Source organism: Dipteris shenzhenensis, chromosome 33 (assembly GCF_047967505.1).
Source record: "Dipteris shenzhenensis isolate YYH24624 ecotype China chromosome 33, Dip_SZ_1.0, whole genome shotgun sequence".
Lineage (NCBI taxonomy): Eukaryota > Viridiplantae > Streptophyta > Polypodiopsida > Gleicheniales > Dipteridaceae > Dipteris > Dipteris shenzhenensis.
In genome coordinates this window covers 22,905,619-22,931,328 of record NC_141628.1, presented here as the reverse complement: position 1 = coordinate 22,931,328, position 25,710 = coordinate 22,905,619, and the positions used below count along the sequence as shown (strand labels likewise).

The 25,710-nt window shown below is 41.8% G+C and overlaps 1 protein-coding gene across 2 annotated transcripts; it reads right to left on the bottom strand.

The window, feature by feature from the left end:
• Positions 1 to 18,766: 18,766 nt before the first annotated feature.
• Positions 18,767 to 21,065, bottom strand: LOC147879843 (E3 ubiquitin-protein ligase PRT1-like). 2 transcript variants are annotated; one of them, XM_087372056.1, is made up of 7 exons: positions 20,888 to 21,065; positions 20,716 to 20,744; positions 20,405 to 20,584; positions 19,887 to 20,246; positions 19,552 to 19,761; positions 19,378 to 19,460; positions 18,767 to 19,293 (listed from the first exon to the last, which is right to left on the bottom strand). In XM_087372056.1, exons 1-7 carry the CDS (start codon positions 20,983 to 20,985, stop codon positions 19,018 to 19,020), a joined length of 1,236 nt encoding a protein of 411 aa, XP_087228182.1. In that variant the 5' UTR covers positions 20,986 to 21,065; the 3' UTR covers positions 18,767 to 19,017. The 2 variants fall into 2 exon arrangements, with proteins under 2 accessions (XP_087228182.1, XP_087228183.1); XM_087372057.1 differs by having other exon boundaries at positions 19,378 to 19,457.
• Between the last annotated feature and the right edge of the window lie 4,645 nt (positions 21,066 to 25,710).

Here is a 25,710-nt window from a genome sequence, read left to right as displayed (position 1 = left end):
ATGTCACATTGTAAGATATCTCCCAATGTTTCAAAGTCTCCATGTGGATATTTTAAATGCACTTCAGGATTTACAACGTTGGTGATTATCAATACACATCTTCTCTCACCACAACGTTGAAAATGACATACATTCATAGGATCAAGACTATGAATTCGTCTAAAAGCCACCACTTCATTCTTTTTATATAACACCACATCCATACCCTCTGTTAGGGTGAATACCTGTTTTATGTACAAAAATAGATTATCAACTCAAAAAGAGACACAATAAATAATCATTGAGCTTATTATTACTTAATAACTTTTATATTAAAACTAGCAGAGAAGGCATTAAACCTGAACCCTACATCATACACTTTAAACAATTAATACCAAAACATCTTAACCACCGTAAATCCTAAACTTTAAACATTTAATCCCTAAACCCTAAACTCCTAAACACTAAATCCTAAACCTTAAACCCTAAATCCGAAATCCTAAACCCTAAACCCTAAACCTAAACCCTAATCCTAAAATACAACCAAAATTTAATGAATTTTTTTAATTTGTGCAGCAGGTTGGATATATCACCCCAATTGTTGCACAAATCAAGAAAATTACAAAAATCAAGAATTTTCTTGATTTGTGCAACAGATTAGATATACAGTTAGGGGTGCACCCCCAACCTGTTACTTGAGCAACAGGTTGGGGGATATATCCAACATGTTCCACAAGTCAAGAATTTTCTTGATTTGTGCAACAAGTTGGATTGAGCAACAAGTTGGGGGATATATCCAACCTGTTGCACAAATCAAGAAAATTCTTGACTTATGGACCAGGTTGGGGGGTATATCAACCTGTTGCACAAATCAAGAAAATTCTTGACTTGTAGAAAAAGTTATATATATCCCCCAACCTGTTGCTTGAGCAACAGGTTGGGGGATATATACAATCTATTACACAAATCAAGAAAATTAGTGATTTGTGCAACAGGTTGGATATCCCCCAACCTGTTGCTCAAGCAACAGGTTGGGGGTGCACCCCGAACCTCATCAACCTGTTGCACAAATCAAGAAAATTCTTGACTTATAGAACAAGTTGTAGTTATCAAGCAACAAGTTGGGGGCTATATCCAATCTGTTGCACAAATCAAGAAAATTATTGATTTGTGCAATAGGTTGGATATCCCCCAACCTGTTGCTCAGGTTGGGGGTGCACCCCCAACCTCTTACAACAAGTTGGGAGGTATATCCAATTTGTTGCACAAATCAAGGAATTTTCTTGATTTGTGCAACAGGTTGGATATATCCCCCAACCTGTTGCTCAATCCAACCTGTTGCACAAATTAAGAAAATTCTTGACTTATGGAATAGGTTGGATATATCCCCCAACCTGTTGCTCAAGCAACAGGTTGGGGGTGCACCCCCAACCTTATATCCAATCTGTTGCACAAATCAAGAAAATTCTTGATTTGTGCAATTTTTTTGATTTGTGCAATAGGTTGGATATATCCCCCAATCTCATGCTTGAGCAACAGGTTGGGGGATATATCCAACCTGTTGCAAAAGTAAAAAAATTTCATTAAATTTTGGTTGTATTTTAGGGTTAGGGTTTAGGGTTTAGGATTTAGGATTTAGGGTTAGGGTTTAGGGTTTAGAGTTTAGGATTTAGGATTCAGGATTTAGAGTTTAGGGTTTAGGGTTTAGGATTTATTGTTTAGGAGTTTAGGATTTAGGAATTAAATGTTTAAAGTTTAAGATTTACGGTGGTTAAAATGTTTTGGTATTAATTATTTAAAGTTTATCCAACCAACTGTATATCCAATCTGTTGCACAAATCAAGAAAATTCTTGATTTGTGCAACAGGTTGGATATATCCAATACTAGGTACGATCCTTTGCAAAGGCTTTACTTTAAGTAATTATAAGTCTACCTAGTTAAAGTATCCTACTTATTAGGGACAAGCACATAGGCTAAAAGCACACCAATTCATATTTTCTTACATTCATGCTGCATGGTGTATCAGAAGAAATGAAGAAGTATGTGATAAGAAATATTCATAAGAAATATGTATTCCATATCATGGATATCTGGTGGTTGCTAAAGTAGAAAAATGATATGGATTCAATGATACTGTAGTTTTGTACAAAGCCTTAAACAAAGTTTAAGGCTTTTGCAAAGTATTACATATTGTAACAAAGATAAGCAAGTATGCTAAACCTCTTCTAGATTCTATGGTTTTAAATACCTACCTTACAAATACATTATCTAATTCTTCATTCTTCGACTAACAAGTATTATACACATGGAAGAAAAGCATACATGCTAAAAGTACTTGTGTAAATTTTAATATTTCCTTATTTTTAAAATTAATTCAATTCTTTGATTGAATACCTTTTTAAAATTTAAAGGTTATTAGTATATAATATACATAATTTTAAATGTTATTAATATATAATATTAATAATTTATAATTTATTTATAATTTATACAATAATTACATTATATTTATATTAGTTTTTAAGTTAATAATGTATATTTTTATTAAAACTAAAATTTAATATCTAGTTAATAGCAAGAAGAATATTATAGAGATTTTTCATATTAAGAACTACCTTACAAATACATTCACTAATTCTTCATTGTTTTAAGCATAAGTATTATATAAAGCACATATGCTAGAAGACTTCCCATTCAAAAATATTTTCATTTTTATATTTTTTTAATTAATGTATTTATATATATATATATATAATAATTATATAATATTTATATTAATTTATAGATTAACAATATATATTTTCAGCAAAATTATATTTTAATATTAGTTAATAAAAATTTATTATATTATGGAGCAAAAATATTATAAATGGATTTCTTATATTAATAAAGTGTCGTGAGAAGAGTTTTTGGAGAGATTTATGGTTAAATTTTATTTTGAAGTTCTTGCGTACGCAATAGGTAGAGAGGTTTGAGTGGTTTTGATGTTGAGAGAGAAATTTGTAATAGATTTTTTTCTAATTTATTTTTTTTGAAAAATTATTGCATGCCCAATAGGCTGAGAGAGTTTGAGGTTGAGAGAAATTTGTGACAATAGGTTGTAAGAGCTTAAGGTAAAGAGGAAAATTTGTGGGAAAAAAGATTTAATGCAAAATATGGTTTTTTAAAGTTGTTGCGTACGCAACAAGTTTTTAAGAAAAGAATCGGATTTGAAAAAAAATTCAAATTTATAAAAACTTGATTCTTAGAAGTTCTTGCATACATAATAGGTTGGAAATGAACTCACCTCTTGCAACATTTTGAAAATTTTGAGAATCATGCAATAGGTTGATGAGAGGAGAGAAGCGTGGAGTGTGAAAGAATGAACTTTGAATGAAAGAGAGAATGAAGAACGTTCTACTTATAGTGAACCTAAAAGAACTAAAAAGCCCTAAAAAACTTAAAAAAACTGACTTTACCTAAAAGCTACCCATTTCCTATAAAACTCTACTTCTCCTCATTCTCTCTCACAACTTTCCTGGAGCTCCTCCACCACCTCCCCACCCAGGTACTCCCTCCCTCCCTCCCTTCCATTCCCCTCTCCTCCCTCCCCTCCCTTCCCCTCTTCTCCTGCTTCCCATCCCCTCTCCTCCCTTTCCACCTCCTCTTGCTTCCCATCCCCTCTCCTCCTGCTTCCTCTCTCCATTCCCCCCTCCCTCCTTCGGTTCCCCCTTCCCCTCTCCTCCCTTCCCCTCCCCTCCTCCTCTTTTTCCCTGTCCTCTCCCTCCTCCCGCTTGCCCTTCCTCTCCCTTCCCCTCTCCTCCCACTTCCCCCTCCCCGCCCTTCCTCCCTTCCCCTCTCCTCCCGCTTCCCCCTCCCCTCCCCTCCCCTCCCCTCCTTTCCTCCCTCCCCTCCCCTCCCTTCCCCTCTCCTCCCGCTTCCCGTCCCCTCTTCTCTCGCTTCCCCCTCCCCTCCCCTCCCCTCCTTTCCTCCCTCTCCTCCCACTTCCCCTCCCCTCTTCTCCCTCTTCCCCCTTCCCTCCCGCCCACCTCTCGCCTCCCCTCCCCTCTCCCCTCCCCTCCCCTGTTGGGGTAAAGGCACTGGCCACCCTATGTAAATAGTACTTCATGTTGTACTTTAATGTAGGACACTTAAGTACACTATGTACACATTTGTACTTAGATGTACTTAAGGGTTACTACCTTATCCATAATAGATATATATGTGTGTACTTGGGGAGGTACCACTCACTCATTGTGATTATCCCCACTATTGTGAGTGCAGTGAGTCTCTCTACTCCCTACTCACTCCGATTCTCCGTTAACTGGTATCAGAGCCATACCCTGCAGGAGACTTCCTGCTTCTCCCTTCTCTCTTCCCGCGAGCTGCTACTGCTAGTTCGTGTGCTGGGGGAGTTCATTGCTGAGCTGAGAGAGCTGGAAGCCTACCCTGTGCAGGTCGTTTTTCACCTGAGCACCTCTACGGAGCTGCTCCGAGCTGCTCCAGGTCATTCCGGGTCTACCCAGAGCTGCTCCAGGCCATTCCGGGTCTGCCCAGAGCAAAAACGAGCTGCTGCGGGCTGATTTTCTGCTGCGCACTATTTCAGCACACCCTCAGGAGCTGCTGCTGCTGATTTTCTTCGACACAGAGCTGCTCTTGGAGCTCCCCATAGCAAAAACGAGCTGCTGTTTGCTGCCCAAGCTGCTCCTGGAGCTCCCCTGTAGCAAAACGACCTGCTGTAGCAGCACCCCGACCTCTTTCTGGAGCTCCCCTGCTACCGCTTGTACTAGAGCTGCTGCTGTAGCAAGTGCTGGAGCAGTCCTACCTTCTCCAGGAGCACCCCAGCCTGCTACTTGTGCTGCCCGAGTCGCTACTGCTGATCTACTGATGCTGAGGATTGTTCATGCGAGCATCTTCTCTTGATTGTGGCCCTGCTCGTAAGCTACAGGTATCATACACAACGGTGTGAAGCCCACTGGCATAACCGTGGCTCATTTGGCATTTGAGCCAGGTACTCTGTATTACTTGCATTGTCATCTTTCATTCCTGCCATTTTCTTTTCCTTGTACCTTGTATTGTGAATATACACATACAGGTGTAGGTGTTCTACTTGTGGCAGGGCCTTTTACTCGCACTGAGGCTTATCTTATGCCGCAAACAGTGTCGAGACAGGTCTTATCACTTGGCCAGTGATTGTATGTCAGTGATGGCACTCAGTGTATGCATTGGGCAGTTCTATGCTAATTGATACTTGTGTCAGGGCTTATATTCGCATTGAGGCTTGCTTATGCCGCAAACAGTGTCGAGACAGGTCTTATCACTTAGCCAGTGATTGTATGTCAATGTTGGCACTGAGTATATGCATTGGGCAGATCTGTGCTTGATACTTACAGTGTATGCTATGTTGGATGCAACCCAAATGGATATGTATTCAAATGCCTTGTGAGCAACAGTTGTTGATGACACTTACCGTGTTAATGCATGGGATATGCAGCCATTTTATGTGCTTATGATGCTATGATTCAGAGGGCTTTTGAGCCACTTCAACTCTAGACTGTATATTCAGCTGGGGGGGAAGTTACTGGTGTATTTGGAGGTCATTTGAAGGTCTAAAATCAGGGATTTCATCCAAAAATCAGAAAATTACATTTTTTTGACAGTCCGGGACTGTCAAACAGCCTGTTTTGACCTATTTTGACCATCAGAAAGCAAAATATTGCAGCTGTAAAATATTATATCAGTTCTGAAATTTTTCTAGAGTGATTATACGCAGTTGTATTGCATTTTCGCCACTGAAAACAGTAAAATCAGCTTGCTGTCCTGTTTCTGCAGCAAGTGGGAGAACAATATTCAGTTGGTTTTGTGCCACTGAAACAGTACAAAGTTCACTTTTGATCGTACTTCCGCTGCGGGAGAATTTTGTTGGAGTGACTAGTGCTCGCAGGGAGTCAGGCAGTTCCATCAAGGAACAAACTCTTATCACTTTACCATGAGTTCCAGCAGCGACGTGTCGTCCTTGTTCCAGATAAAGAAGCTCGAAGGAGCTAAAAATTACGACATATGGAGGACACAGTGCTACAATGTGTTGATGCAGAAGGACCAGTACAAACCTATAAAGGAGAAGGGTGTTAAGCCCTCCAACATTACTGATGAGCAGTGGGAGAAGATGGACGGCTTGGCCAGGTCGACCATTATGCTTACAGTTGTTGATTCACTGGTTGTAGGCATCAGGGATGAACCTACTGCGTGGGAGATGTGGCAACGTCTTGAGGATACTTATGCCAAGAAAAGTGCCACGGGAAAAGCTTACTGGCTAAAAAAGCTTGTTGGTCTTCAAATGAAGGAGGGGACAGCTATGTCCACTCATATTATTGAGTTTAACAGCATATTCAGCCAGGTGATCAACCAGGGGTTGAAGCTCGATGATGAGCTGAAAGCTACACTCATCCTATGTTCTCTACCTGAGTCATGGGACACATTCAGGACTTCTACCAGCAACTCAAAAACCATTCTGGTATTTGCAGATGTGGAGAGTGCTCTTCTACAGGAAGAGATGAACAGAAAGAACAATGCTATTGGGAAGTCAAATGCTTTGAATGCACGCAGCAGGTCCAAAACACGTGGAAAAGACAAAGAAAGAGACAGGAGCAAGTCCCGCTCTAAGAGTGATCTTGTATGCAACTATTGTGGCAAGAAGGGACATATTGAGAAAAAGTGTTTTCAAAAGAAGAATGACCAGAGAGCCAAAGAAGGCAAGGCTCAAGGCAAGTCTAAGGGCAAAGAAAAAGAGGAGCTGAATGTTACTTATGTTAGTGACAGTGACAGTGGACATGAGATATGTTTCACCTCTTCACTGGAGGCTCATACACTTCATGCTGGTGATGGATCAGATATGTTTTCCTGGATTATAGATTCAGGTGCTTCCTTTCATGTGACATCCTACAGAGATCTGTTTGTCAGATATGCAGGAGGGCAGAAGGGAGTTGTCTTTCTTGGTGATAACCATGCATGTTCTATCATTGGTATAGGTGATGTCAGGCTTGTTCTTGAAAATGGCCAGCAGTTAATGCTTAAAGGGGTCAGGCATGTTCCTGAGGTGAAGAAGAACTTGATTTCCACAGGGTTGTTGGATGATGATGGTTATCTTACCACCTTTGGTAATCAGAAATGGAAAATCAGCAAAGGGGCAATGGCTATTGCCAAGGGTCCTAAGGTTGATACTTTGTACTCACTTCATGCTGGACATTGTCCGCATTCTAATGTAAATGCCACCGAGCTGCCAAAGATTTCATTGTGGCATAGCCGGCTTGGCCATATGAGTATTAAGGGAATGGAGCAATTGGCTCATTTTGGTTACTTGCCGAGTCTAAAATATTCAGATTTGCAGAAATGTGAATTTTGTCTCTACGGTCGTCAAGTACAAATACCTCATAAGAGAAGGTCAAATCAGAAATTACAGCTCTTGGAGCTAGTACATACAGATGTGTGTGAGATGCCTACACTCTCTTTAGGAGGTTCAAAGTACATACTGTCATTCATAGATGACGCCACCCGCAAAGTGTGGGTTTACACTCTCAGAAAGAAGAGTGATACGTTCAAGGCTTTCACTAAGTTTGTTGCACTGGTTGAAAATGAGACAGGCAAAAAACTGAAAGCCTTACGATCTGACAATGGTGGAGAGTACTTGTCCAAAGAATTTCAAGAATTCTGTGAGGCAAAGGGTATCCAAAGGGTGTTGTCTGCACCATATGATCCTCCACAGAATGGTACAGCTGAAAAAATGTTCAGGACCATTCAAGAGAAAGTCAGATCCATGTTGTCACATGCTGCATTGCCCACACACATTTTGGGCTGAAGCTGTAAAGACAGCTGTGCACCTTATTAACAGGTCACCAAACAAGAGACTATGTGGTGGTGTGCCTGAACAAGCATGGACGGGCAAGCCTCCGTCTTACAAACATCTACGGGTCTTTGGTTGTGTTGTGTATGTGCATGTACGCAAAGAGGACAGAACTAAATTGGATCCAAAGTCTCTAAAATGCATTTTCCTAGGATATGGTGACAAAGGTGAGATGGGCTACAGATTATGAGATCCCACAAACAGAAAACTTATACGCAGCAATGATGTCGTGTTTGATGAAACCATCATGTTCAAGGAGCCTGTTGTACAGCAGGAACCTTCAAAAGTAACTATTGATGATGACAGGCATCATGGGCAACACAGGAGGGCTGTAAATCAGCCATTACAGCAGCATAATCAGCCACTAAATGATGCTGCAGTAGGTCCAAATGGACAGCCAGACATGGCACATGATATCCAAATGGATGTACCACAGTTAGATGATCTTCCTGACATGCAAATGCAGCCAGAACAGGGTAATGAACAGGCTGGACAGCCACCTCATGATGATGATGGACATCAAGTTAGAAGGTCAACTAGACCATCACGGCAACCAGACAGATTCATTCCCGGCTTTGATTATTTGATGCTCACTGATTGTGGAGAGCCTTCATGCTACAGAGAGGCTAAGCAGAGGGCAGACAAGGTTCAATGGGATCTTGCTATGAAGTCTGAAATGGACAGTCTTCACAAAAATGGCACTTGGGAATTGGTACCCTTGCCTACAGGTAAGAAGGTACTTCCATGCAAATGGGTTTATCGACTTAAAGTCACACCTGGTGAAAAGCCAAGGCATAAAGCCAGACTGGTTGCCAAAGGGTTCAAGCAGGAATATGGTGTTGACTTTGAGGAGATATTCTCTCCCGTTGTCAAGATGACAACACTCAGAACTGTATTAGCATTGGTTGCACATGCAGATATGGATTTGGTCCAAATGGATGTCAAAACAGCATTTCTTCATGGTGATTTACATGAGGAAATTTTTATGCAGCAGCCAGAGGGTTTTACAGTGAAGGGCAAAGAGAAGCTTGTATGCAGACTGAAGAAAAGTCTTTATGGTCTAAAGCAGGCACCTAGGGAATGGTATCATAAGTTTGATACATTCATGCGAACCCAAAGTTACAGGAGAAGTGACATTGATCACTGCTTATATACCAAGAAAGCTTCAGATGGCAGTTTACTTATCCTCATTTTGTATGTGGATGATATGTTGATTGCTGGAAAATCTCATAAGGAGATGAATGCCTTGAAAAAGAGATTGCACCAGACCTTTGATATGAAGGATCTTGGTGATGCAAACCATATATTGGGTATGCGCATACTTCGGGATAGGGAAAAGCGGTTGCTATACTTATCTCAGAAGGAATACATTGGCAAGGTCTTGCAGAGATTTCACATGGAGGGGGGGAAGAGTATTGGTACTCCATTACCTCCTTATGTGAAAATCAGTGCTTTGGACAGCCCTCAGACAGATGCTGAAAGAGCTGAGATGTCAAAGATTCCGTATGCATCAGCTTGTGGCAGTCTCATGTATGCTATGGTTGCAACCAGGCCCGATATTGCGTTTGCAGTGGGAGTGGTTAGCAGATACATGGCTAAACCTGGCAAGAAGCATTGGAATGCAGTGAAAGGTGTCATGAGATACCTAAAGGGTACACAGGACTTGTGTATATGTTTCGGCAGTCAAGATGCCAAAGTGCAGGGTTATACAGACTCTGATTATGCCGGCCACCCTGATACCCGGAAGTCTACTACCGGCTATGTTTTCACTTTCACTGGAGGTGCAGTGTCGTGGGTATCTAGAATGCAGCAATGCGTTGCTTTGTCTACTACAGAAGCTGAATATATTGCAGCCACTGAGGCGTGCAAGGAAGCTATATGGCTATCTCGGCTAGTGACAGATTTGGGTTATCCATTGGAGATTCCATTGTTGCATTGTGACAGTCAGAGTGCCATACAGTTGGCACGTAATCCTGTTTTTCATGCAAAGACTAAGCACATAGATGTGAAATATCACTTTATCAGGGAGGTGCTTGAAAACAAGCAAATTAAGCTTGTTAAGGTGCATACAGATGACAATCCGGCAGATCTGTTAACCAAAGGGTTAGCTGCAGAGAGGTTTGCACACTGCAGATCTCTTATGGGTATTGGTTGAGGCCAATATTCTTTCTCTCCTTGAGGGCACACTGCCTTTAAGTGGGAGGTTGTTGGGGTAAAGGCACTGGCCACCCTATGTAAATAGTACTTCATGTTGTACTTTAATGTAGGACACTTAAGTACACTATGTACACATTTGTACTTAGATGTACTTAAGGGTTACTACCTTATCCATAATAGATATATATGTGTGTACTTGGGGAGGTACCACTCACTCATTGTGATTATCCCCACTATTGTGAGTGCAGTGAGTCTCTCTACTCCCTACTCACTCCGATTCTCCGTTATCCCCTCTTGCCCCTCCCACCTCCCCGCCACGAGACCTCCAGCGGCGGAGAGGCACGAGGGGCGGGGGGGCGGGGAGGGGAGGCAAGGGGGCGGCGGGGAGGGGAGGCGACAGGCGGGGGGAGGGATGGGGGGGGAGGCGAGAGGGGAGGCGAGGGGGGGGGAGGGGTGGGGGGGGCGAGGGGTCAGGCTCAATGAGCTCTCTCCCTATTTAAGTGTAGTGCAGACACAACTAAGAGCCCATTATAAAATCTAGCCCCAAAACTTTGTACATCGATCCACCTACTACAAATCTATGGCATACCTGTGCTTTATGAAAGCACATAGCACATTACTTATAGCACAAATTATGTACCTTAATATATGAATTTTTTTAAATATCAATGTTCTTTAATGAACTTACAATGTTGTAAGAGTCAAAAAGCACATTTTATTATTGCAATAATTTTTTAAGGTTTGAAATAGGTGTCCTATACCACTAAAAGCAGTAAATGTCCCGAACGGTGCTTTTTGTGTCACCTTCCCATGCTAACACCCCATGATCCCCTATGATGCATGCACTGCAGAAACAAGAAAGTTTTCTTGTTTTAATGAGTTGGTTGTTTGAAAAGCCCCATATGTTGTGCAGACAATGAACTCCTTTAATTTTCTCATAATCGTGCCAGCTTCTCCTTTGCACTTCATCCACTTTTACTTCAAGGAATGGGCTCTACTGCCCTGGCTACTGCAAGGGTCACACCTGAATCCTATTGCACTTGATGCCAACATGCATCCAGAGTACCTAGAGAAGAGTCATGTGGAGGTCCTTGAGGAGGCCATAGACTGAATGGAGCAGAAGATTGAAGCCGAGGGATACAACCTAGTGATGGAGGAATAAAACCATGAGGGATCCCGAGGCATGAGTTTGGTGCGACCCCTTCATTTTCTAAAAGGATATATAAATGTTGTATATGTTAATTTGTATCTTGCCTTAGCATGCAATATGATAGTGAATTTTATTACTATTTTTAAAATACCAGCCAATTTATTTAAAAGAGGCTAAAATTATACATTGTTTTGAGAAGATGTGGAATAATAACTGTATGTTTTGCGATGAAAAACTAGCTTGATTTTGAAGTTGTCTTTGCTTTGATTGGCTAGGAAAATAGTCTTTTGCTAGCACTTTGAATCCCAACTCCCCTAGTCCACCCTAGTATAATGCCAAGAACATATAAACAAAGTTAATTTGTTGTTGTAAGAAACATGCAAGGAAACCCTTTGTTTTTGTAATACATGATGGGATGGATGAAATAAAATCCCACAAGTTACATTTTGCACAAAAATAAATCTTCCAAATAGCATAAAAATGAATCTTCCAAATGATTTTTCTAAGCAGCAAGCCAACAAAGGGAGGCCAAAATGGATCATATTTCATTGTAATGTCACCATCAACATTCCCTTCCAAGAAGATATTATATTATGCTTTCTCTCGTAGTCTAGCAAGTATTCTCATAGGTGCATTTTTGCCTCTTTTTGTGCTACCTGTCCAGCTCCAAACAATTGCGCCAACATGCTACCATCGCCGTGGATTTTTTTTGTTACATAGCCAATACTTTTTCCAACAGTTCATATACACGTTTTCAATTGTGTCATTTAATTTTTTTTGGTGGAAGCCCAATATTGTACCTTCACTTTCATGTAATTTGTAGACTCTTTATCATGAACAATTTCAAACATTGCAACTCGGCTTTGTTGAGATATCGAGCTCCACTCGTGATATGCCAGGGTGACCGTTGTGCATTTATGTCACCGACTTGTTAGCTGTAGATGTGGTTGGTACACCACCCACGAATAATAGCTGGATGACAGCTATCCTTATATACTCTAGTTCGTGGCTTAGTTAGTATGCCACCTTAGTTAGTTGAGTTTGGTTTAAGACCCACATATAGGGTTCTTCTATTTCTTTGTACTAGAGTTCTTTTGGCTTTTACAACTAAGAAGAGGAAAACTGTTTTCAGCCTCCACCTTTGTGTGTATTCCCCCATTGTGTATGTGAGAAAGTCGCAAGTGAGCTTCCTTTCTTCTCCCCCACTATCTTCACATGGTATCAGAGCCTGGTTCGTGGTAAGGAGCTCAAGAAAGCAAACCAAGTTCACGGTGTCCTGGTAAGAGGACCAGTGTTGCTTTCCTTTTTCGAGTTTGGGAGAAAATCTCTGCAGGTAGCACAGCCGGAAGTGCAAGAGTGCACTGTCTCAGATTGAGATGCCCCCTTCGCAGTGTGGCGAGAGGGTAGTATATGCTGCGGGAATAGGCAAAGCCCCCGGTGACTTTATTTTTCTGATTCGAGGCCATTTCGGGGCCCGTTTTCAAGGCGAAAGTTCTTCGCAGCACTCAAAAAAAGGCCCTGTTTTTGCTGTGCGACCACTGCTCTGCAGGTCGGTGAAAAGTTGCCATAGAAATTGCATCGTATGCTTGTGCGCAGAGATATTGGGAGTTACAGAATCATCCTTATTGCTTGTTCAAGCAAAATCATCACTAGGAAGTGACTGTGTGGTCAATTACCACTTTCGTCAGTTTTGCAGATTTGCCTGTGTGAGGCAGAAGCTGTGTTTTTTGCAGTGACAGAATTTTTTGCAGTGTTCTGTAATGGCGTCTGATTCTTTTTCACAGATTGTCACTGAAAAGCTTGACAAGAACAAGTTCCAAGCATGGAAGTTTAGAATGACGAATTTCCTTATGGGAAAAGGCTATTGGGAGTTCATTACAGGAAATGAAGAAGAATTAGTTCTTCCTAATGTTCCCGATCAACAAGAAATGCAGACATTTAAAGGATGGCATGAGAGAGCCAGAAAAGTTATGTATTGGCTGTCTATCAGTATTTCGGATTTTATGATTGTGCATATTCAGGATGCAAGTATGCCAAAGGAGGCATGGGATACTTTAGCAAAAATATACAGCACAAATACGCAAGCCAGGAAAATGTAGCTCAAGCAGGAGTTGCACAATGGGCAGAGAGAAAATATGAGCATCAATGACTACCACATAAAGGTGAAGAAAATTGCAGATGCACTTGCTTCCATTGGGTCGCTAGTAGAAGATGATGATTTAGTTTCTATGACCTTGAATGGTTTAAGAAAGGATTATGCATAGTTCCGGACATCCATTGCCGTCCGTGAAAAATTTCCTGATTTTGAGGAGTTGTTTGCTCTTCTAATTTATGAAGAGCAGAGAAATGGTGGTGCATCTTCTTCAGGAGGAACTTCAAAAGAAACTGTCTTCTACTCAAATGCTGGAAGAGGTAGAGGCAGAGGTAGAGGAGGCTGATCTGGAGGCCGTGGTAGAAATCAAAATATGCAGCAAACTCAAGAAAACCAGTCCTATGGAGGAGGACATGGTAACTCTAGAGGCAAGGGGAGCCAAAGAGGCCGTGGTGGATGGCAGAGAGGTCAAAATGCAAACAGCAATGTTGAATGCTACTATTGTGGTAAAATGGGTCATATGGCTAAAGACTGCTACAAAAAGCAGAATGACATCATGAATGGAAAATTGTAGCAAGGGAATTATGCATCTTCTAGTAGACAGGGTGATGACAGAAATGAGCATCTGTTTATGGTGCAGCACATGACCAATTCTGTGACAAGTGCAGAAGAAAGCAATGATGTGTGGTATGTTGACTCAGGTGCGTCAAACCACATGACAGGTCATGCAGAACGGATGCAGGATGCAAGGAAAATGGAAAGACCAGGATTTGTGGAGACTGGTGATGATACTCCACATCCTATTGTGCAAATTGGTAAAATTCCTTTGTCTATGCAGGATGGGAAAAAGAAATACCTGTCTGATATTTCATGTCCCGAACATCACCAAGAACCTGGTTTCTGTTGGTCAAATGGTTGAGCAGGGCTTGCAGGTCAGATTTAATCCTCATGGATGCTTTGTTGAGGATATGAAAAATAATGGTCGCTTGATAGCAAAAGGAAAGAAGAAGGGCAGGATGTTTACGTTGGATGCGGACATGCCTGAATTGAGTGCAGCAATGTTTGCACATGGGACCAGTGTAGTTGCAGATATTGATATCTGGCATAAACGCATTGGTCATGTTAATGTACAGCGACTTAAATCAATGCAAGCCCAAAATATTGTTGCAAGATTGCCTAAATTCAAGGTTGCAGAAATGCATAAGGTATGTGAAGCCTGTCAATTTGGAAAACAGGCAAGGAAACCATTTCCTAGGCATGTTCAAGAGAGTAAGAAGCCATTGGAATTAATCCACTCTGATGTGTGGACTACTAAAGCTGCATCTATTGGAGGCTGTCATTATTTTGTCACTTTTATTGATGACTACAGCAGAAAAGTTTGGGTGTATTTTATGAAAAAGAAAAGTGAAGTGTTTGGGCACTTCAAAGCTTTTAAAGCTATGGTTGAAAAAGAAACAGGCCTGCAAATAAAATTCCTAAGGTCAGATGGAGGGGGAGAGTACCTCTCAAATGAGTTTACAAGGTTCCTGCAAGAGCATGGCATAAAGCAACAATATTCATGCAGTCATACCCCACAACAAAATGGACTTGCAGAAAGGAAAAACATGCATATTGGAGAGGTATCTCGGGCCATGCTAAATGAAAAAGACCTACCAGATTATTATTGGGCTGAAGCAGTTGCTACAGCAGTTTACATAATGAACAGGACTCCCACTGCAGCAATACATGGCATGACGCCAGAGGAGATGTATACTGGTAGGAAACCATATATTTCTCATTTGAAAATTTTTGGTTGCATTGCCTATGTTCATGTGCCAGATGAGTTGAGGTCCAAGTTGGATCCAAAGGCTGAGAAGTGCATCTTTATTGGTTATTCTCTGCAGCAAAAAGGGTATAGATGCTATAACCCTTCTACTCGTAAGTTTACAGTGAGCAGAGATGTTGTTTTTGATGAGATGAGCAGCTGGTATAAACCAGTAAATGTGATGATTGATGTAGATGCATAAAATGGTAATGCTGCATAGAATTCACAGCAGCAATCACAAAATATTAGTGGACCTATAGTGTCCTGGATCCTCATGATGTGTTGCAAGGGAGAGCAGGTTTTGTAGCCTAAGGTCTCTATGGGATCCAGTGGTTTTTCTAAAGGGAGATCGTGAGTGGCACCACATTGAATGCATCTATGGCACATGCAAGCATTGCAATTTGAAGTTGAAGAAGAAGACATTCAATGTCTATCCAAATGAAATGAGGGAAGACAACCATGCTGCTCTAAAATGAAGAAAATTTTAAAATGTCAATGTTGAAGGATTCGATAAAAAGAGATGGCTATTGTCATATAAGAGCACTCAGCCAAGGGAGCTTATACGTCACGTGGTTCAATCCATCCCAAAATATGTGCTTCACAATTTCACGGCTAGTTGGCAGGATAAGAAGTTCAGGACGTGACTTGCCAATTTTCCCCATGACACTATTGTCTCTATCATAGATTTTGCTGAAAATTATTCATTTCAAGAACAAAATGAGATACAAATTACTCACTGGACAACAAGCAGATAACAATTCTTATGCATCTCACGTACAATCATTTGCTTGATTCTTCCACGCCTGATGCTAATCTACTTGCTTACTCATAGGAGTCCAAGTCAGTGCAACGCACATACTATTTCTACATTTCAGATGATAGGGAACATGACACCTTATTTGTGTAGCATGCTTTTCTATTGCATTGTGAATGGCTGAAAAAGGAAAATACCCATGTAGAAAATATAAAACAACATTGGGTGTGGTCAGATGGTGCTGCCTCTCAATTTAAATTAGCCCGTGGATTCTACTTCATCTCAAGTTTCAAATCCATGACCGGTCTAGACATGATGTGGAATTTCTTTGGGTTTTAGCCCTGGCAAGGTTGAACATGATGGATGCAGTGTTGTTATTAAGCAAGCTCTATTTAAAAACCAATTAACATGCCCTCAAGAAAAATTCAATGATGCTCATGATGCTGTAACACGGCTTACAACCAACCTCCCATAGGCACACATTCAACATGCAATAAACAAATCCTTAAGAATACTGTAGTACGCAAAGTGTTCCATGAAGTGAAAGTGGATGAAGTGCAAAAGAGAAGCCAGAATGATTGTGAGAAAATTAAGGAGTTTGTGGTATGCACAGCATATGGGGCTTTTCAAACAACCAACTGATTAAAACAAGAAAATTTTCTTATTTCTAGAGTGCGTGCATCATAAGGGATCATGACGATTTTGAGAACATTGCAACTGTGAAGACATGGGAGCAAGTTTAATTTTTCCCTCTACGTTCAGATGGAGTGACAAACAATTGAGGGACAAATGACTCACCATAGTTTGGGGAGAGTTTCGATGACCTCACTGACTATCTAGAAGAGGGGGATAACTTTGCAGTTATCATTGTATCTAGGGAGAACGAGGAAGATGGCACATACTTTGTGTTGTGGTGCACAAAACCTAAGCACAAGGTTGAAGAAGCATTTAAGAATAATTGGGAAACAACCTATGAGAAGTGGGATATAGTAGTTGGAGCTTTTTAGTACAAGAAAGCATCCAAGAGAGGCCGCAAGTACGAACTACTACATAAGAGTCCACAAACATTTGTGTACTCTCATCTAGTAAGATCTATTAAGTTCTAGATGCAACCCCTACTACAACAAAAGAAGGGCAACAGTGTCTTCAAATTGTTTTTAGATATGCATGAACACATCTTGGGGTGTTTGGAGCAGTGGATGAGGATGACATATAATGATCATATTCATGATCTTGTAATCTAGTAGTTACGATTTAACAATCGATTCAACGTTACAAGAAAATCGCTCAAAACATTTTGAAGACTATTCATCTTCATTTTCATCATCATCAGTTCTTTTGTCGGTGATCATATGTACGGATACCAAGGAGTGGTCTAACCAATGAATGTAATTGCACTTATGTGTGGGACACGCATTGTTGTTTCGTGTCACCCAAATGTGGTTAAGCATCAACCCATGTATTATCGTTGGTTGTGTATTCTCTAGTGGTGCTGGTCCATGGCAAGGACAGCGACAAGTACACCGCTTGTTGCGAGCTAATGTGTTATGTGTTCAAGATTGTGTTGCCAATCTTTCGGATGCACTCGTTAGCTGGGGTGTCTGCTTGCAGGCCCTGAGCCATGTCTTGCTTCATGGCATCTACAGTAGCCTGATCTACTTTAGTCATGTGGGAAGTGCAATAGAAAACCGCCCCATGGGGATTCATAATGAATTGGATGCCAGTGTTGGCTTCCCATAGCCTTGAAATGGTGCCATTGAAATTGTGTAGATGTCCTTTGGGTGGCGGTGCAAGAAAAATGTTGGCTGCATGACGTTGCTTCGCAAGGCCATGATGTACTCATCCTCTGCTAGTGACAAAGAGTCCAAGCAGTTGTCAAAGTCAAGTTTTTTTAATGTTTTCGCTATTCATGAAGGTGCATACTCTTTTGTAGTTTTCTTTGTGTGTGTTCAAGAAAACTAATCCTTCGAGGGGTGTTAAAAGTCTTGTTGCCCTCATGAGAGTCATAGAAAATGGAAGCGGCATACATCTCCTCCTTTTTTACAAGTTTTTCTATGTTTGTGCCTTTGAATGTCTTTTCTTTCAAAGGCAAGCTTTGAAGTGTTAGTGCATATGTGTTTGTCAACGAATGCTATGACATCAATGTCAAGGTACTTGTCATAAAACAGGCACGTTTTCAATCCATAACAGCCCATGGTTATGTTGGCTTCCCTTGTATTGAAAATCAGTTACAAAGAAAAAATCAACGACTTTTTCCAGCAGTGTGGGTTCTTACTTAAGAAGTCGCTTCCTCGCCTGGGACTTGTAGATGTTGTACCTCGTAGTCATTCACTAGGTGGCCATGAGCAAGGACTGCTAGGCAAATAATGGATTGACCTTGTGCAAGAAAGAAAATAATGTCTCCCTATTCTTCTCGATGGTAGAGAAAATAAAAAAAGAATGTGAGGGGTCCTATCTATCTAAGCATTGCGAAAAGTTTTTTCTTGAGCTTGTGTTTGTAGTTTGAAGAAGTATGCAAGCATGTGAAGTCTCGATAGCCAATTTGTCTGTAGGAGTTGTTTGACATTTGTGTCTTGAGCTACATCCCTCACATGTATTCTTTATGCTCATAGATGTCTCTTCGCATACGTACCCAAGACAATGACAAGACTTTGCTACTAGTACTTTCATTCTTTTGAAAAATAAGTTTTCTATTGACAATGGGATTTAGTAAAACTAGCACAGTGGTTGTTGGGATATACTAAAAACAAGCATGGGATTTACCGTTTGGATTTACAAAAACAATTTAATAAAACCAACATGGTGATTGTTTGGGATATACTAAAAAGCATGGGATTTATCATTTGTCGATGAGTTTCACTTGTTGCATATATACCCGTGTGTTTTTTAATTCAATATAGAGTCATATGAATGTAGATCGAATGTCAATCAATTCACGAAACTCTCGATGGGAACACCAAATCCATCGAGCAGCGATTAAGCTGGCGTGGATGAGCCCATATTCCTGTTTGATCCATACATACCGGCGACCGAAGAATAAAATGATGATGATGATTTTCATTGAGGATTAATTGCCCCCACAATGTTTTGGTTGGTTAAACCGACATTAGATTACAGGATTCGATCATTTATGCTCTAGTTGAATATATACCACGTGGATCTCTTCTGTACCCCATTATCGACTGTGCGTGTTTTGGGTCCTCAAACAAAACTGTCGATGTAATCGTCGAAATCATCCAGCAGCTGCTGCTGGCGACGACGTGAGATGAGGCCATTCTCCAGATGTAGATTCAAGGGTGCAACACCTGCAGCTCTGAACTCGGAGAAGATCTCTTCCATTTGATGATGTGGTGTGTGTTGCTGATTGAAACGCCCTTGAGGCGGGCTTGATCCTCTGTGGCAACTGCCGCATAGATCATAGCCTATTTGCTCACCACAATCTTTGCAGTGGAAGCGATGGCCCACGATCGGGAACATCTGCAAAACCACTCAATTGAGATCATTTGTACGTAAATCAGCCATTCCTGTTGTTTAATTCATTGGGAAATCGATGTCACTCACCCCACATCCGTCGCATCCTGCTCCAATGTGCACATACTGGCGTCCAGCCTGATCGTAATCCATTTCCTCCGCTAGCGCACCTGCTATGATGTAAAGAAAGAAACAGTAAATTCCTGTTCACCCTTCAGAATCTACATTTTTTCCGCAAAACTAGATCTATGAAGGGCTACTTACTTGTTTCTGATACGGTGATTCCATCCGCCAATTCGTCGCCCTTTTGCTGCAAATGCTCAACTTCTTTCTGCCTTTCCTGATAGCATAGAGGGAAAGCTCTCTCCAGGAAGTGATGCAACTCCAGAAACACATGAATCGATCCTCCAGGGTGAGAGCTTAGACATGAGGGACAGGAAGATTCGGACGTTTTCAAGCAGGATTCGCAGAACACTGCAAAAAGTTTGCGGCTTTTCAGAGAGAGAAGTCTCCATTTGATTTTCAAAAGGGGCCACACAACCACAGCTTTTGTACATACCCGAACACACCGGTGCAAAGACAATATCGTCCTCACTTACCTTCGCCACAGTTCAGGACTACAGGTCGGTACAGCAGTTTGTTACAAGACGCACAGGAGAAATTGTCGACGCTTATAGAAGTCGAGGGCTCGTCTTCTCTGTTAGATCCACACTGCAAATCAGCAAAATGTGTCTCTTCCCTTCGGCTACATCGCGCCTCCTCCAAAAGGCACGAGCTGTCACAATTCGTGAAATCCGCTCGACGGTTCGCTAATTCGGCTGAGGAAACAGTCGGAGTTCTTGAGAATTGCCGACTCAACATGATTCTCTTGACGTCATCTGGTTTGCGAGGGCTCCTGGAGCTCATCGGAGATTCTAACTCGATTCGCGAGGAGAATATCTGTTTCGCCGCCTCCATTGCTGAAACAGAGATAATACATAATTTGTGACAATGTGATCCTTCCATGAGCAGAATTGAACAGAAGCAGCAGCTAGACAATGATTGTCAGCTATTCCTGTACCATGGAATCAGAAAGAGAAAATGCAGCGCAAAGAGTGGGCGAGTTTGGAAATAAGACCTTGTATTTCTTCAGATCTGCGATTGTACTCCTCCGGCCAGGTTTTCATGAGGAAAAAATGAAGCAACTCACAAACACGGGGGAAGTGAAGGTAAGTCCGCCGACAAGCGGGGCATTGGGATTGCGTCTTGGCATTCATCGAACGACGAACGCACCAGAAACAAAAGACGTGGCCGCAAGCTGCAGGGGGCAAGACGAGAGGACGGTTAGCACGTACAGGTTTGGATCATTTCTCCGAGACTGAATTCGGTCACTAATAATAACAACGCAACTACTAAGAACAGGAAATGCGGAGCCAAGATGCGACGTACATTGGACGATGGGTTTGTAGACGAGGTCTCTGCAAGGAAAGCGATGAAGTCAGTCATGAAAGCTGGAGCGTTCTCACGAGTCTCACAAAAACACACACGTAAACAAACAACGAGATCAGCGCAAGGCTGGATGCAAGAGCTACGCCAAAGAGAGAATGGAAGGGGAGATTACAAGCAGACGAGGCAGGTGAAAGGCTCGCAAGGATCGGAGGAAGAGGGGAAGGGAGGGCGGATGGGGTGAGCGCAAGCTGCAACGCCATCGCCGCACATGGTGGGAGGAGGAGGACTATGAGCAAGCGCAAGCTGAGGAGGAAGAAGAACTAGATTCTTCAGATTCACAAGACGCCCGATTATTTAGGGTTCACGGTCTTCTTCGAATCTCATATAGGATTAAGGGTTCACGCTCTTCTTCGAATCTCATATAGGAAGAACAACTAGATTATTCAGATTCACAAGACACCCGATCATTAAGGGTTCACGGTCTTCACGATAGGATTTGGAGGGGCCTTTCCACACCCCCCTTCTGCCCACCCTGGGGCCCTATCACTCAATTCGCCAACTAACCTAATGATCTACACTCCCTGCTTTCTCCTCCTCCTCTGCTTCCTCCTTCCTCCCCCCCCACTCCTTCCTCCTCCCGACTCCTCCTCCCCCCGACTCCTCCAAGGTGGAGGGATTGGTGATGTGGCAATGTTGACGAGGTATGCCAAGGTGGCAAGGTGTGATGACATGGCTCCAAGAGTCCCTATGATGTGGAATGATGAGGTGGCACATGTGGCTGATGTGGCAGCATGTGTGGCAATCTAAGGTGACATGGCAAGGAGTGATATCACATCTCCTTGATGACATGGCACCATGCGGTCTAACAACGTGGCATGGTTGCAAGGCAAAAATAGATGACTCAGCCTTCCACATGGGCAGGATGCACACTCCAATGGCTTGCCACTAGGGTCGGTGATGCTCCTAGCCTACCTCACCAAGCCTAATACCAAGCCTACCTTGTCTTGGTATTAGGCTTGGGTGGCCCTTTTTCCCCCACAAAAGGGAAATTTCACTCTTGGAGGCCATATTGTACGTTTCCCTTACTCAAATTTAACCAAAATTTTTTCATCTTATTCATCATTCGGAGGACTTAAAATATGGACATTTTTGAAATGTTTGGTCATGTTTGAGAATTACTAGATTTATTTTTAATATTATTTATTGATCCTCTAAGAAGTAAAAGTAAAAATAGAACTTCAATCTTCCTAAATCTAACCGTTGGATTTGGGATTTGATGATTGAACCACACACCCTTATGTGCCTACTAACCTTCCACCGAATTGGATTTGCTTAATTATTCAAAATACTAAAAAAATGTGGTGTGCTACTAAAATGCATGTATTTTATGACTTTATTTATTATAAATAATTATTTATAATTAGATAAATCATTCAAATAATTACCAATAAATCAAGTTAAGCTCTACATAATGTAAAGAGACCACCTACAAAGTTTCAATAACATTTAATCTAAAATGAGTGAGAAATTTAGAGTTTAATATGACACTCTTTGTTCGTGACAAAGGTGTGACCGCCTTGGAACCATGCCATGCGACACAAAGAAATTTTTTGTGTGTGCATCGAATTTTCAGTCAAACTATACCATTGTGTGCACAATAGCATGTGTGATGTTATGTCTGAAGACTTCAAAGACTAGATCCATAGGGAAGTATGTGAGATTTGCATTTTTGTGTGCTAAAAAGCTTGTTTTTCCACCTCCTAAGGATTGAGGAGTGAACAAAAAGTGGACACCCTTAGCTTGCTACTTCCTTGTGACCTGAGAATGTGCGGATGTGATGTTCTCGAGATGCATACCCTCAGATCATATGGTGCAGATTTCTTTATTTCCAACCAAATACCTTGATGTAATATAAATAATATAGACAATGATGAAGGGTTCAAGGTCTTCTGGAATCTCAATCTCAATCTCAATCAAATCCACATCCCATCCCCTTAGTGGCCTTTCCATTCTTGCAAATCATAATGGCCTCTCCATCTTTCGTCCAAATCATTTAGGCCGGTTACACACCTAAAGACGTTTCAGGCCCTAATAAAATGGTTGCAAGCTGGCAGGGTACCTCAGCGGTTTAAACTTGGGCTATGTATTGTAATAGCTTGACTTCGAGTCCCACCATCGTTGGAGCATAGCATTTCAATTTATGTGCAAAATAAACTCCCCGCTCACAAGCACTTGCGTTGGGGCTCTTTCCTGCCCAAGCTTAGGCAAGCGACCCATTTTTCGCTTGCAAATCAAGGCCCACAATGTAGCACCTAGCATCATCTTTTTATGTTGGCGGGTAAGCAAAATCTCAGTGTCTAACTACTCTTAGTGGCCTTCCCATTTTTCTAACATCAATCTCCATGTTTACGCATCCTCTCTAACTTTTCATATTTTCACATGAATCTCCATCCTATGCATTGATTTTGAATCTCCATCCTATGGACCAATGGCAACTCAAGCAGTTTGGGCTTGGAGTTTGCCCACCTAGCCTAGATACACGTGTTCATTCCCTTAAGAATGCCACATTCTACCTATCAATGTAGACCATCAAAGGTAGTCCCTCTTCTTTGGCCGTGTGTGTGTGTGTGTGTGTGTGTGTGTGTGTGAGAGAGAGAGAGAGAGAGAGAGAGAGAGAGAGAGAACAAGTGACTATGCAGCAATAGCTCTCATTCCTACACAAAGGTAATGCATGAATGATGAGTATAACCTTGAATCATGTGGCTAGCATTGTCTACTTCAATCTTCATCCATGGTAGGGACCTCTAAGGTCTATTTCACAGCAAAGTCCCTAGCTCTTAGGTGTGATGGACCTCCCCACCTATGCGTTAAAGAGATTGAACCTTTGCAACTTGATAACAAGGATGTTCAGTAGGAGAGTGCGATGAGCGGGAGGAAAAAAAATTCATGGTTGTAAATACTACAAAGATTGCCTACAAAAGTCCTCATGACCCTTGTCGAGTAGCACAAATCACCTATCTAATGCACAAGAACAAGTAATTATCGTTGATCACAAAACACCATGAGCACACGTGTACCAATCCAAATATGACAATTAAAAATACAAGAGATCCGATTTTCCCCTTTCAAAAAGGGCAATCATTACTACAACATTCCACACACACGCAGGCATGCATGCACATGTGCACGCTGTTAGCCGGAAAAGAAATCGGGACAAGAGGCTTAGACACTAAGCATGGCGATGCTCAAGGGCCATAGAGGAAAGGAGAACATGAGGGCGAAACGTTATCATGGGAGGGGAAATGGAATTAGAAGGGGAGGGAATGAAGAGGGAGACTATGGCACAAGGGGAAAGGGAGAGGGGGAAGAGAAGCATGTACATGATGGGAGGAGGTATGTAAAGATGGAGACATCAAGGGAAGAGGACCATGCTTTATTTGAAAGAAAGGATCAGAGGGAAATATCAAAGTACTAGCTAGGTGGCTTTACAAGAATGAGCGTGTCTCATCAAGGAATAGCCCCCTCTTTTTATAGACAAGAGAGACAGTCTCTCCCAGTAAATGCATCCTCCCACATGCATGGTGTGTGTGGAAGAGTCTCCCATGTGGGATAGGCGGTTACACACTCTCAATTGTGTGCGATAATGCTTGGCCACATTTATCTCTGCAGATCTTCTTTCTCTCATAGCTAGTACTTTCTGGAGAAAAGGAGAAAGCAGTCAGAAACCTGTAGATACCACCATACCATGGATCCCCAACTTCTATGGCCGCTACAAGGGTTACATCGAGGCACTCCTCTAAATCAATCAAAGCATTCTTCAAGTTGGAACAACCCCCTTTTACAATTTTGAAAGAAAAATCATATTCTTATAGAACTTCCAATCATTTGGCCAACAGGCCCATGGGATTTGGTGATTGAAGAAACTGCTTTGCAAGACCAGTGCTAGTGAGTATAATGAAGGACTTTCCAGCCACATAATGCTTAAATTTCTCAATGTAGAACACCAAAGACAAGGCATGCTTGTCAGCCTCTGAATAGCATCGTTCAGTGTCGAGCAATTGTCGAGAAGCAAATCAAACGGGATACATGAACCGATCCTCCCCTTACTGGAGAAGAATACCTACCAGAGTGTGCTCACCAAAACTAGGATTGATATAGAAAGTCTTTGACCAATCTGGATTGTGTAGAATGGGTTCTGAAGCCAGAGCATTCTTGATTTGTGCAAACCCATGATCACAATCCTCATCCCAAGAGAAATCAACCCCATCTTTTAATAGTATAGTCATGGGTCGTGTCAAAGCGGCATATTGATCAATGAAGCAGCGATAGTATCCTACTAGATTGACAAATGAGCATACCTGACATTTGGTTGTTGGTGGGGAGAGCTTGAGGATGGATTCTACCTTCTCGGGGTCAGGCTTGATGCCCTCAGATGAGACAATATGTCCCAGTAACCTCCCTTGAGTGGCTCCAATGGTGCATTTCTCAGGGTTGAGACTGCCATTCACATCATTGACCCTTTGGAAGGCCAACCTAACCTTCATGACGTGCTCCTTACATGATGAGAATATACAAAAATCATCTAAAAACACCTCCAAGAAATCCCCCAAATAGGGAGCAAACACCATCTGCATAAATCTCTGAAAGGTAGCAGGAGCATTGGTGAGGCCAAATGGCATTACATTGAATGCAAATGTTCCCCAGGGTGTGGCAAATGTGGTTTTAAGCACATCTTCTTTGGCAATTCTGATTTGATAAAACCCAGAGTAACCATCACAGAAAGTATACATCTCATGACCACTTACCTTCTCAAGAATGAGGTCTTGAAAGGGAAGAGGATGATGGTTCCTCTTGGTGGCTGCATTGAGTTTCTTATAGTCGATGCAGACCCGCCACTTGTTGTTTTTCTTTGGGGTGACTACCACTGGTGAAACCCATTCAGTATTGTGAATCGGAACAATAAACCTAGCTTCTACAAGTTTCTGCAACTCTGAG